The following is a 14,850-nucleotide window of genomic DNA, read 5'->3' as shown; positions in this document are numbered from 1 at the left end:
GAACAGGAATCAATGGGCCTAAATGCAAAAAATCGATTCCGATGGGACTCTACCCAACAATATTCCAGGCAGAAATACATGCCATTGAAATATGTATGAGAGAATGCCTTAGCAGGAAAATGAGAGGTACTCACATCTTCATACTTTCAGATAGCTAAGCGGCTCTACAAGCCCTTCTATCAACAACTATCACCTCTAAATTGGTAAATGATTGCCTAAACCTTCTCAAAACGTTAGGAAACCTCAACATAGTAACACTAGGCTGGATTCAGGGACATGAAGGACATGAGGGAAATGAAATGGCTGATGACCTTGCAAAACAACTTACTGGTCCTGAGCCTTTCTGTGGACTAACAAAAGGCCACATTAATGAATTCCTTAGGAAATGGGAAGAAAGAAAACTTGCTGCACACTGGTTAAACTGTGCCGGTCAGCGTCAAGCCAAACTTTTCCTAAGTCCCAACAAAGGAATATCTGACAAGCTTCTCTCACTAAGCAGAGCAGATCCGCGTCTTTTAACAGGATATCTTACAGGTCACTGCAGCCTGAGGTATCATCTAAATAATATTGGTCTATCTGAGACCAATGTCTGCCGCTTTTACGAAATGGACATAGAAAGCTCAGAACATGTTCTTTGTGAATATCCTGCGTTGAGCAGACAGAGACTTCATCACCTTGGTGGTATCGTAGTATCTCCATGCAATCTTTGGAACAACAAACCCAAAATTGTGTTAAAATTTTTTAAAAAGCCCAAAACTCTAGGGTTACAAAAATAGGCCTTTCACAATAGATCAGCTCTGGTCGCAGTGCGTAATGGCCTTCTAATAATAATAATAGTAGGTCGTTGTTGTAGTTGTTGTAGCAGCAAAACATTCCCCATGCATGTACCGGAGTGCTGCTGTAATGGCAGTCCTTGGCCGGATATATAACAGCACGATTTTGGATTAATCTCTCCACAAAATATTTCCCCATATCTCGATTAACCAATCGAAGTGCTCCTTTGCCAACGTTAGCCTTTAAGCCACATGACTTTTAGTTAGTAATGCTAAATTTCTTGGACTAAGAGCTGCCAAACTGTGTTTCCGCAAACGTCTAACGAATAGCTTCTACGCTTGCCCCCACTCATCAAAATATCTGCCGTTCGGAATCGGCTTGAAGCTGTAGGTTCCTCCATTTGTGGAACAACATCAACACACTCACCACAAATAGGAGGAGGAGCTCGGCCAAACACCCAGAAAGGGTGTACGCGCCAATTATATATATGTGTATAACATGAACATATTATATCGGCGGCCGCCCTAGCCGAATGATTCGGGAGTGAATAGGTTCGAATAAACACCAAACCTGACACAAAGTTTTTGTTAATAGCGGTCGGCCCACGGCAGGCAATAGTCCCTCCATTTGTGGAACAACATCAAAACACACGCCACAAATAAGAGGAGCTCGGGCAATAAACCATAACATGGTTTGAATGAATTTATGTTGTTGTTATTGGAGCAGCATAAACATTCACCCTGCATAGACGAGGAATGCTGCTGAAGTGACAGTCCTCGGCCGGATATAAATCCGGGTCGTTCCAGTTATGTAGAACCGACTGTCGTGGGAACGAAATTTAATTTATCTTGTATGGTGGTTTACACTGTTCGTTATAAAGATGTCTGTGCTTCTTGTTGAAATAACCAAAATAAATGAAATGTTGGTAAATTTAACAAACTTTCAAATCAAATAACTTAAAGACTATATGTAACCTTTCTAATGGTTGGGTTTTATCCGATTCATATATCAGACACACCTTGTAATATCAAATTCATACAACTTAGTTTGTCATATTAGTCTGATCAACAAATAACCATGCGATTACCATACTCGTCCAGCCATGTACATACATATGTATATAGCAAACATTAAGCATTATTAACTAAGCAAAAAGTAATTTTATCTTATTTGATAAATTTTTATGATATTAGATACCTTTCTAAAGTATATCGAAGTAACATAACTACTACTGCCATTGGCAAAGGCCATACAAGGTCTCTGTAATCAGCGTGTGTCACATCCGGGCGTGAACCAGGAGCTATGTCCTCCCAAGTCGTGTTAGGCGGTAACCATATATGGGTCGACCAGAATGATTTTCCAATTCTATTAAAAACGTCCATTTTTCTCTTCGCACAATTAAATACAGCTACAATAAATTAATTGACAAACACTATATGAATCGAAATTCCAAGCAACTGTTCAAAACGTATCGATATTCAAAAACATAAAACCCTTATTTTTTCGATTACAATATACCAAGCTTAAGCTGATGACACAGTGCCACCGTACTTACTGCTCCAAGTTGATATACCTATATATAGATTTTAAAGTAGGTACGTTTCCCTATTTACCGCACCGAATTTGTGTGCCACCAAAATAGATTATGTGTATTTGAGTCAAAGGCGCCACACTCGTGCCGTACGCCATGCCGGAATGCACAAAAACTGGCAACTTTCTACTTTTAAAACAATCAGAAAATAAAGAAAATTTAAATTAAGTAAATCAATTCAAATGCACCCTTATATTTTCTATAAAAGCTTGAAAGAGTAGAGAAATGGCTAGGTTGAACACATGATTCAATTATACCATAGAAGGTTAGGTAAGTAATGACAAGGGCGCTTTGACACTGCCTTATTTTAGGGCTGCATTTATGAAGGATGAAGAGCGAGGGAAAAATGTTTTCCCCTTCTTGCCTAAAGGTAGTAAAAAAGTACGTAAACTGGAAAGTGAGAATGTTAAAATATTTACAATTTAAAATGTGTGAAGATTGCGTTTTGTAAATTTCCGAGTATATTTTTTATTACAAGAGTAGTAGTTTATAGTTTAAAGTTTGTTTACCTTAATATACTTGTCCTTAATATTAGTAAGTGTTGGGAAAATGTATTAATATGGTCTAAAACAAATATTTCATATATTGCTAATATAATTCATAGATTTACGTTAATCAAATGCATTAAGAAAAATTGCGGAAAGCGGCTCGTGTGGGTTTTGCAACGCTGCACTGATTCGAGCAAATGTAGGGACGTTGAACTTGCGCAGAAACCAAAAACCTGTAAGCCAGAAATCTTAAAAATTGTTAACTTCAAACATATAACTACGACTTACGTCCCTTGTAGATGGAAAGTGCGAGGACTTGATCGTAGATCTACGTACAGCGTACTGTTCTAGACCCGGTATGGTATCGGCGGAGACAGCCAGTTCGGAAGCCAAGTCGATTTCAGTGGCACCAGCACCAGACACATAACGACCGTCACGTGCAAACACTTGAAGTTATTTACACCATCACCACAGCACGCTTAATGTCATCCATGAAATTGTCCGAAGAATCAACATATGACACACGCATTTTTGCCTTCGTTACTGAAAAGCACTACAGTTGTACCACTTAGATCTTCAACACACCTCCCGCTGGCGTAAGTGCCTGTGAACTCCTGCAAATAAAAACTTTTAAATACAATTTATTTACAAATATTCTAACATAATTTACTAATTGTGGCATATGTAAAGTGACCGCGATTGTATTTGCAGTTCTAACAACCTATGAAGGCAAAACTTTAATAAGAATTTGTACATATGCCTAATCGAGATTTACATGCATGCAAGTGAGTGCTGCCTGTAGCAGAAAGACAGCTTCAAATGACCGACTATAACCAGATTCAGGACATTATCGATCTATATAATGAAAAACATTATTAATTTGCAAAATAATTTGTTTTTATTACAATATTTACTCGAATGTTTCCAATTAAATAAACTATTTTCAACGAATATGAACAAAGCAACGTGTCAAAATGGAAACAGTGTTGCCGACCATATAATTTGCACCAAAAGTTGGACTGCATTAAGCAAACAGTACAACGTTACACAGTTAAATAGCGTACAATGAGCAGCCTGCGCAGGAATAACTGGAGTAATGAAATCATGTCCAGCAGAGGCACTGAATGTCGTACTGAACCTGTTACCATTAGCTTTGCAACTACGACTAGCAGCAGCAAATACCGTCATCAGAATTAAAGAGGGTGGTTGTTGGAATGCTTGGGTGTTCGGTCATAGTACTATTCTTGACAGTCGGAAGCTAAAGGACAATCCATCAGACTACATTACCGCTACTTTAGACTTCAGACTATATTTCAACGTAATATTTCCCTCGCGAATGGAATGGGAGTGAAATTTAGTAGTAAAGTAGAAGGAAGATACCACCGTATTTTACACCGATGAATCCAAGATGGATTGCGGCGTCGGCACGGGTGTATATTCGAAATACCGCGAAACTTCCAAGTCCTTTCGCCTGGTGAACCGGAATAGCATCTTTCAAGCAGAGGTTCTCGGGATGAGGGATTTTTGCAAGATAATCAGGAATCATTCACTGCAACTATCAGAAGCACGTATTTATACGGATAGTCAAGCAGCCATCTTAGCTATAAAGTCACCAACAACCAACTCAAAAATTTTCAGTCTAAGAAGAATTAAATGCCTTAGCACGCATTACAAACATCACTCTCATCTGACAGCAGTGGGCTGCCCCCGAAGCGTTTACAAAAGGGAAATCTTTTTGCAATTCCAGAAACAGGCTGTTGACAGATGGACCAACACCGAAACCTGCAAAATAGCAAAGGAAACGTGGGAAGAGTACAACAAGTTGAGAATTGGCGAGCTGTTACGAAAGCCAAGAACAGACAGCTTTAGAATTACATCAACAATATCCGGCCATTGGCCTATCGGAGACCATGCTAGAAAGATGGGCGGCCATAAAACGATAGATATAGAAGTTGCAACCAAGAGAATTTTAGGGAGACAGTCTTAAACTATCTGTGTGAGTGCCCAGGTTTGGGTGCTCTACGACATAGAATGCTGGGGAAATTCGCAATGAACAACTCGCTAGAAATTGCAGGAAAGAAAATAGATGACATAGGTAGATTTATAGCCAAATCAAGATAGTTTGACTAAATAACGACAGTGGTTCTGCTAGTGGTGTATCAAAATGACACCTTTTGTGCTAATTGAGTCTGGGACGCGTCACCCAGACAGCACCTCCATCAACCAACCATACCATTTAAGAGAATCGCTAAAAGTAATTCGTTAGCTATAACTCTTGAGAGAAAACAATTGAAGGCACAAATCGTTAAATGGGCCCTAGAACTAGAAAATTATAATTATACCATTTAGTATAAGGAAGGAACTTCTATATGGCCTGAAGGCGCGATGAGTAGAGCACTGTAGCCCGTTTCTATAAGTGATCTACCAAAATTTTGATCATAATGACGTCACAAGATTTTATCGAAATTATTCGATTAGTCGAGTGTTTCTGTAAGCATTAATTGACAAAAAGTGAGGAAAACGGTATGACCAATCGACAAAGAATGTGTGAAATGGAATCAATAATTCTTTGTAGCGACATTGAGAAAAGTAAGCAAAAGCCCGAAATGTGTACGCAGAAACTTCAATATTAATAGTGATAACTAACTATTTGTTTAAATGAAGAAGAGTTGTACGGATTGTTATTTAACCCTTTCGGTACGGAAAGCCGCTAACGGAAATACAAATTATTTTATATGTTTAATAGTTGCAATGGGTGAAATAAAAGTCTTTTGTCCCATCAAAATTGTAGGTATCTTCAAACATTGCCGGGACATATAAGTCCCGTTCGGACCGAAAGGGTTAAAGAAACCACTTCTGTATTTCATTAGTGAACATATTTCCAATTCAATTATAAAATCTAATTCAATTCGGCCGTCGTAGACGAATGGGTTGGTCGTGACTACCATTCGGAATTCGGATGGAACGTCGGTTCGAAGCTCTATGAACCAACAAAATGAAGAAAAAGTTTTTTTCTAATAGCGGTCGCCCCTCGGCAGGCAATGGCAAACCTCCGAGTGTTTTTCTGCCATTTCTGTTCATAGCGTTTTTATATTTTCTTTTATTTTTCAACGATTTGTTTGCTGTTTGACAAAGGGTAAGTATTCGTACGATAGAACTCTTTGTGCTCTACAAAACTGTTATTTATATTTTTGAGTTATTTAATTTTTTTATTAGTTTTTAGGCTTAGAAATGGAATACCCAGAAGGCAAAAATCAACATTTTCGACACTTGCTCTTTTTTACTTTTCATCGAGGTTAACCCTTAACTACAGACGGCCGGTATTTTTTACCGGTAAGCAGTTTAAATTCTTCAATTTAGTGGGATCTCTTTTAGTTACGCATTTATACGTTTATGTACCTTTTCGGGACTTAGTATAACTTTGCTTGCTGAAGTATCAGTTGTGTGCAGTGTCATTTGTTTAATTTATCACTATCTAAATTTTGTAACCGGTAAAAATTACCGGTGGTCTGTCTTGACGTTTGTGTATTTTTATTTCATGTTATAATTAAACTGGATAACAGTTAATTTTATGTATATTATAACTCTGCCATTTTATTTTAGAATAAAGTCATGGATGGAAGAAATAGTCCAGGCCCTTCAAAGAGGGTTAAAATAGGAAAAGAAAATTTTGAAGAAGCTGTGGAAAGATGGCTGGAAGAAATTAATTCTGATGTAAGTGATTTAGATTCAGATTCTGATTATGTGGAAAGCGGCCATGACACTGAATCAGAAATAGAAGCACATGATAATCCACCTACTGATGTATGTGAAAATATTAGCTGTTTCTATGGTAAAAGTCGGTTTAAATGGTCAAAAGATCCTGCAGTACCTAAGCATACCAGAACATTGCAACATAACATTGTTGTCAAGTGCCCAGGCGTTAGAAGTCACACGGCACATGCTGCAGATCATGAGGAAGTTTGGAACCTATTTTTTGACAAAAATATTCTTAATATCATTCTTCGTTCAACCAATGCAAAAATTGCGAAAATAAGGCAGAGATATAAAAACGGCGAAAACATGTCGGATCTTCGAGATTTAGATCTCTTAGAATTAAAATCATTTCTGGGATTACTAATTTTAACTTCGATATTTAAATCCAATCACGAAAATATTCGATCAATTTTTGCTACGGATGGAAGTGGCCGAGATATTTTCAGATACCAATATGTTTGCAATGCACCGATAGAATTTGTAAGGAATGTGTAACTTGAATTTTTGACCAAATTTACCTCTTGCAGATTTTTTTTCAAATGCATATTTTTCTGTTTTATTGTTATATTTTGTATCTGAATACGTTATCTTTTAAGTTTCTGTAATAATATGAATTCGTGTTTTGTTTAAATGTTTTTTATTGTCGTTTTTTTTACAACCTTAAAAAAAATTTTAAAAACAGTAACTGAATATATGTTTCTTAAAAAATTTGTGCGGTTTTATTAAAGTAAACAGTTTTACAACTTTTCCTAGATATTTATATGCTAGAAATATATATCAGATATATATTAAATAAATTTTTCAGTTGCTTTGCAAAAATTTTATAAATTTAATATAACCGGTAAAAATTACCGGTGGTCTGTACTAACGTTCATATAATTTGACGTCTGTAGTTAAGGGTTAAAAAGCTGCCGAAGCAGCTCGGGACATTTGCGTCGTGTATGGAGAAGGTGTCATAGAAGAGTCTGCAGCCCAGAAATTGTTTCCAAAATTCAAGAATGGCGACTTTGACGTCGATGACACGTGCCGCAGCGGAAGCCCTTCTGAATTCGAACATCTTAAATCACTTTTTAATTAGAATGGTCACCGTGAATTGGCGGAAAAAATGAGCTGCGGTCATAAAACGATTCTCAATCACCTTCATTCAATGGGATTTACCAATTTTTCGGCAAACACCATTAAATAAAGTTGAGCCCCGCGAAAAAACAAAGAAATTCGCCTTCAAATTGCTTATCTGCATATTGCCATTGAGCAAGACGCGGTCATAGAGAAATGGCGCCTATACATCAATTTGAAGCAAATGAAGGAGTGGGTGGCTACAAGAGATACGTTAAAGCTGAGAGTCAAGCCAGATCTTCATCCAAAAAAGATGATACGTGTTTGGTGGGATTGCGAGGGCATGGCGCATTGGGAACTGCTCGAAAATAATCCCACGGTCAACAAGGAGCTCTGCATTGCCCAGCTACTGAATGAGGCTATTCGCTATGAGAAAACCCGATCGACATAGTCCAACCGTACTCCTTCACGACAACGCCAGACCAAGTCGTCAAAGCCGCACTTCAAGAGCTCTAATGGGGATTATAAACGGTTCACTAGACAGGGCTAGTTTACTGGGGCGGCAGCCCCGTAGAACCAGCTGCCATGGAAATTTGACACTGGCACAACTGGATATTGTAGCAGGTTAAACTCCTACTTATCCAGAATTGACCCCGTCATACTAAACATATGTCCTGCTGGGAACACCTCCGCACGACACTAACCACTTTTTCACATGCCCCACTAAATCCACTCTTCTAACACCCCTCTCCCTCTGGATCCAACCTGGGCCTACCTTTAGATGAGTTAGACCGACCGGTGATATACACTACACTGACAGGGTTTAGTATTGCTGCTACAACAACAAAAAACAGCAACAGCTCGAATGGGAGGTCCTTCAGTATCCGAGGTATTCCTTACGCCGACTGATTACCATATTTTCATCTCCCTGTCAAACCATATGAAGAGCGTTACCTTCGATAACCAAGAGGTTCTTAAAACCTGGCCCAACAACTTCTTCTTTGACACCAGCCCAGCCGATTTTTGGCGGAATGACATCAACAAATTGGTTGACAGGTGGGAAGAGGTTGTAAACAGCAACAGCGAATATATAATTGATTAACTTATTCATATAATTGTTTTATGTCTAAATAAAAGTATTCGGTAAAAACCCAACGAACTTATTCCTCAACCCAATATATATATTGGACATAATATATTACGGCAAATTGATAACATTTTAATTGATTAGCTGGCTGAGCTTTCCTTTTCTACCACGATATATTTGCTTATAATGTCTAAATGCGTGGACCGAATTTAAAAATTATAACACGCAAATGTAGTCACTATATCAGCCTTTTGATTTATATTACTTTTTATAAATTAAAATTAAGAATTAATAGCAATATTTAACGTTAAAAATGCACCTTTTTTGCATAAGCTTGAAAAAATGCCCTATTACAGACGCTTATTTCACTTAAATACAAACACAGAAAAGTAACGAATTCACTTATAAACACTCTTTATTAATTGAAGATTTGATTTAAAGTTATTTTCATTAAATAATACTACAAATTCTATTAGAATTTTATTATTACAAATGTTCTTCTAAACGTTTGTAATGCCGTGCAGAATAAATGTGAGGAGCGAACTGTCAAACGAACGATGAGAGAGAGAAGAACAAAGCGAAATGAGAAAAACCCAGTCAACCTAAAGGGAATAACTCTTATATTATTATTTTTATTATTTATAGGGGCGCTTTTTTGATTTCAAATATACATATACATATATAACAAAAAAAAATATTTTTACAAATACTGAAAATTTGGACTAAAAATCGCGCGATTTTTAGTCCAAATTTTCGCCTGCGGCGCTTTTTTGCTTTCAAATATACATATATTTTACAAAAACAAATATTTTTCCAAATGCTGAAAATTTGGAATAAAAATCGCGCGATTTTTAGTCCAAATTTTCGCCTGCGGCGCTTTTTTGCTTTCAAATATACATACATATTACAAAAACAAATATTTTTACAAATACTGCGGCGCTTTTTTGCTTTCAAATATACATATATATTACAAAAACAAATATTTTTACAAATACTGAAAATTTGGAATAAAAATCGCGCGATTTTTAGTCCAAATTTTCGCCTGCGGCGCATTTTTGCTTTCAAACATACATATATATTACAAAAACAAATATTTTTACAAATGCTGAAAATTTGGAATAAAAATCGCCTAAATTTTCGCCATCGGCACTCATAACTTTTACGATAAAACAACATTTTCATAAGTGCTATGAATTATAAAACCTAAGTTAAATGCTTGCTGGGTTGTCGACTGCTGTATTCTCTTCTCTTCAACTGTATGTCAGTACAAACTGCAAATGTGGTCGGAAAAAACCTAATTTTTAAACTTCTCCTGGGGGTTCTATAGGGACCCTAGGAGGTTGGGACTTTCACAGTTATAATGGTGTGACCTTGCTCTTTCTAATGGGCGTGGTGGGTGGTGCCACGCCCCCTCCCCCTCCGCCCCACATTCAAATATATCGTGGTAGTAAAGGAAAGTTTTGCCGATTAGCTTTTATAATAATTCATTTGAAATATTTTTCAAATTTTTTATTCTTAGTGTTCAGAAGTAGATCTTGATGCTCCTCCGATTTCTTAAGGAAACTATACTTACCAGGCCGTGGATATGCCGTATCATCAGGAAACGAAGGCTGGCTGGACTTTCCTTCACCAGTTGTGGTAATAATTTCCCTTCAAAATTTTGTGATAATCGACAATTTGCGAAAGTTTTACTGGAAGGCGCGAATTTGCAAATCACTTAAACTAAAATATTTTCATAAATAAACAATACCAGCTGTTCTCTTCTGCCAAAATACCGGGAGAATAGAGCGCTGCCACATTTCCTAAAGTACAACAGTGTTTGCGCTATTACCCAATAGATGGCGTTCAACACACCACCTCCTTGGGGTGGAAAAAATTACGATATGAGCGAATTACTAATAAAATTTAAAGAAATGGAAAATTTATGTTTATCTCTAAAAGAAGAAAATTTTCAACTAAAAAATGAATTAACTAGCGTAAAAATGAAAATGGAAAGTAGCACATAACTGCTCATAAACAACAAAATGAATTTTACACATATGAAGAGGAGTTAGAAAATGAAACTGCTTGGTTAGTCAGTAGAACAAAAAAAGCCAACAGGAAAAGAAAAATTGAATCGTCTCCAGAACTTGTTGTTACCGATCGGATCAAAAATAACAAAAAACACGAACTGACACCTCGCCCAATTTTACTCTCTGGCACGGAGTTATGTCAGCAAAATATCCAAACATTACTTAAAGACAGTGCAAAAGAAAATTATTCCCTACGGCTAATTGGCAAAGACCAAATAAAAGTAAATGTGTACGATAGCACAGACTATAGATCTATTATAATACAAGCAAACTGTAGTCCAAACTAGCTTGGCATTCATACGAAAACAAGCAAACAGGACAAATACGCGTAATAGCCAAAAACCTGCATCACGCATGCCAACCAGAAGAAATTGTTGAAGATCTTCAAAGGCAAGGCCTGAAAGCTATAAGCGCATTCAAAAAATTGAAATGGAAGACTAAGCAACCTTTAAATATGTTCACTCTGTGCTTCGATGCTACAGAAGACATAAAAAGATTTACGAAATAAAACAAATTCTTAAAACAATCATAAAGATTGAATCGATCAAACCTTCAAAATTAATCCCACAGTGCAAAACCTGCCAAGGATACATGCACACGAAAAATTACTGCCGTACAACAATTGATTGCACTAAAAAGGACAACGAGCTGCCTAAGTGCTGTAACCAAGGCGAATTTATTACAGGTGACAGCAAACACATATAAGTAAAACCCTACATGTATTTGTTGTTGCGTTTGGTGCAAGCATCATGTCAAAATCAGCAAGCAAATGTAAACATACGAATGTAAACATACCAATACATACAAACAAAGCATATCATTTTGACGTAAGCCATCCCTACGGCGAAAAATTCAGCTGGGTGAATGCTGTCACCTTATTAAATCCACCTTGGCTGTAACTGTGGCCAAAATCACCCAGCGAGCTATAGAGGTTGCCAAGTTGCTAAGAATTGCAAAAACAACGTAACAAAAGAATTGCCGGTCAAAAAGAGCCAGAAGTTAAAAAATTACAAAAACCAGTGCGTGATTCGCATGTTGAGAACGGTAAAACCTTCGCTGCAATTGTTGCAGAAAAGCCAACTGAACCGAAGAACGACGATATTTTGTCCCAAACATCTTTTAATACACTCTTGCTTGGCCGCATTGTAAAACTTGAAAAGGCTGCAAATGTTGTATATGACGAAAAAAAATCATATTAAAATTATGGATAGGAACGCAAACGGTCTCTTGAAGCACAAACACGAGCTTGAACTTTTATTGAACAAAGAGAATATTGATATATGTTTAATATCTGAAATGCACTTAACTTCCAATCGTTTACGCTTTTTCAAAACTACAGTTCATACGGCTCTAATCATCCCCTTAATAATGCCAGAGCAGGTAGCTCAGTCATAATTAAGAAAACTATAGAACACCATGAAGAAGACAAAATCTGCTCATCAGAATTTCAAACCTCATCAATTTACTTGGAACGGATCTCTTTGTGACAGCGTTATATAGCCCGCCAAGGCATAACATTAAAATAGAAGAATACAAACAACTTCCTAATAGACATAAAGGAAGGTTCGTCATTGGTGGCGATTTTAACGCCAATCACGTTAATTGGGGCTCGCGCTTAACAACTACCAAGGGTCGTGAACTCTGGAAAGCCGCTGAAGATCTAGGTTGTCGAGTAGTATCTACAGGTAAACCAACATACTGGCCAACTGATCCTGATAAATCCGCCGACCTGATCGACTTTTTTATCGTCAGACATATTCCGAGCAATATGATATCAGTTGAAGATGGCTTGGATCTAAATTCAGATCACTCACCTATATTTATCACTATTCTTCTTCTTCTTAATTGGCGCGATAACCGCTTACGCTATTTTGGCCGAGATTAGCAAAGCGCGCTAGTCGTTTCTTTCTCGTGCTAACCGGCGCCAATTGGACACACCAAGTGAAGCCGAGTTCTTCTCCATCTGATCTTTCCAACGCAGAGGAGGCCTTCCTCTTCCTCTGCTACCACCAGCTGGTACCGCATCAAATACTTTCAAAGCCGGAGCGTTTGTATCCATTCGGACGACATGACCCAGCCAACGAAGCCGCTGGATCTTTATTCGCTGCGCTATGTCTATGTCGTCGTAAAGCTCATACAGCTCATCGCTCCATCGTCTACGATATTCGCCGTTGCCAACGTGCAAAGGTCCAAAAATCTTACTCTCTATTAGTGGCGTAATAAAACAGAACGTAAGAAACTGTGCGCTTTCAAATAAGTGTACGGACTGGGGGTTCTTCAAACACAAACTTGACATCTATGTAAATATAGATACATCAATTACCAACGCGTATGACATCGAAAAGGAAACAACAGATATTACAATGCAAATACAGAAATTTGCTTGGTTAAGCACTCCAGAATTGACACCAAAATACATTCCCTATAAATATCCTCGCGAAAAAAATGCAAACAACAAGATTTCCTCCTTTAAAAACTGAGCTAAACAAACTGACCAAATTGCTCAAAGACAAAATACAAGAACATAAAAATCGAGCGTTCAATACAAAAAGTCAAAACCTATCAGCAGATAAAAAAGCTGATTATTCGCTTTGGAAAACTACAGCAAATTTAAAAAAGCCAATTATCCACAATCCTCCGATCAAAACAATTAATAATTCCCAAGTTTGGGCAAAAAGCGACATTGAGAAAGCCGAGGTCTTTGCGGAACATCTTAAAAAGATATTTCAACCCCACGAAAGATATGATAGCTTCACCCCACCTCCAGCGGTTCAAGAATTTTGCGAATTTGAACTATTTACACCAGAGGAAGTATCATCACAAATATCTAAATTGAAAACAAAGAAGAGTCCTGGTTTTGACCTTATACTCCTCGGTTGTTTTTAAAAACCTAACATACAAGGCATTAATTAATTAAACTAACAACGATTATAAATGCGTGCATTAGCCTGAAATATATCCCATTACATTGGTAAATTTTTAGAGATCATAATGATCACTAAGGCAGGACAAAACACAAACGAGGCAGCGTTTCCACGACAGTCGGTTCTACGTTACCGAAACGACCCGGATTTATATCCGGCCAAGGACTGTCACTCCAGCAGCATTCCCCGTATGTACATAAGTATGGGGAATGTTTTTGCTGCTACAACAACAACAACAACAACAACAAACGGGGCAGCCTCATATCGCCCAATTTCATTACTACCACTCATGGGAAAACTTTTCGAGAAACTATTTGTCTTGCGCATAAAAGAAATAATTTCACTCAAGCAACTAATTCCAACACATTAATTTGGCTTCAGAGAAAAACACTCGACGATAGACCAAGTTCATCGAATAGTTCACACAATAGAAGAGTCTCTGGGAAAAAAATAACATCTGCTCTGCGATTTTCCTAGATGTAGCTCAGGCTTTTGATAAAGTCTGGCATGAGGGACTGATTTATAAACTTAAGACGTTACTTCCGATGGAATTCACTGAATTATTGACTTCTTATATTGAAGATCGATACTTTCGCGTAAAACATGGGCAGGCAGCATTCTTGGACCTGTATTATACTTGTTGTATACTTCCGATTTGCCTGTTCCTAAATTCTGCAAAATAGCGACGTTTGCGGACGATACGTGCGTCCTCGCTGTTGGCGAAAACGTGGATGAATCTACTGCGAAGCTACAGGAATCGATTACTATTATAACAAACTGGACTAGTTTGAGGAATAATAAACTTAACGACACTAAATCGGTACACGTAAACTTTACAAACAAAAAAGTTATCTACAAACCCATTCAAATATTTTCCGCAAACGTTCCGTATGCTTGTACAGCAAACTACTTGGGCATGACATTAGACACTAAGCTCAGGTGGAAGGAACATGTTAAAAAGTCGCTGAACTCAATTTTAATTATAGAAAATTTTACTAGCTTATCGGCAGAACGTGTCAATTACGCATTGAAAATAAATTGTTAATTTACAAACAAATCCTTAGGCCAGTGTGGACTTATGGAGCTCAACTGTGGGGATGCC

The 14,850-nt window shown here is 37.4% G+C and overlaps 1 protein-coding gene and 1 long non-coding RNA gene across 3 annotated transcripts in view; both read right to left on the bottom strand.

Annotated features, from left to right (window-relative positions):
- The window catches only part of LOC129237546 (ceramide synthase 6), a 36,844-nt gene extending 34,591 nt beyond the window's left edge, over window positions 1-2,253 (bottom strand). The window contains exon 1 of the mRNA XM_054872359.1: window positions 1,972-2,253. Within this exon, the coding sequence (XP_054728334.1) occupies window positions 1,972-2,156 (185 nt within the window). The 5' untranslated portion in view covers window positions 2,157-2,253. The remainder of the gene's footprint in view (window positions 1-1,971) is intronic.
- A 586-nt stretch (window positions 2,254-2,839) lies between these two features.
- On the bottom strand, window positions 2,840-10,382 carry LOC129237781 (uncharacterized). 2 transcript variants are annotated; one of them, XR_008581773.1, is made up of 3 exons: window positions 10,326-10,382; window positions 3,142-3,480; window positions 2,840-3,086 (listed from the first exon to the last, which is right to left on the bottom strand). It is a non-coding gene; the product is annotated as an uncharacterized LOC129237781 (long non-coding RNA). The 2 variants fall into 2 exon arrangements; XR_008581774.1 differs by having other exon boundaries at window positions 2,841-3,086; window positions 3,142-3,467.
- Window positions 10,383-14,850: the final 4,468 nt, after the last annotated feature.

This window comes from Anastrepha obliqua, chromosome 2 (genome assembly GCF_027943255.1).
Source record: "Anastrepha obliqua isolate idAnaObli1 chromosome 2, idAnaObli1_1.0, whole genome shotgun sequence".
NCBI classification, from domain to species: Eukaryota; Metazoa; Arthropoda; class Insecta; order Diptera; family Tephritidae; genus Anastrepha; species Anastrepha obliqua.
This window is presented reverse-complemented; position numbering and strand designations above follow the sequence as displayed.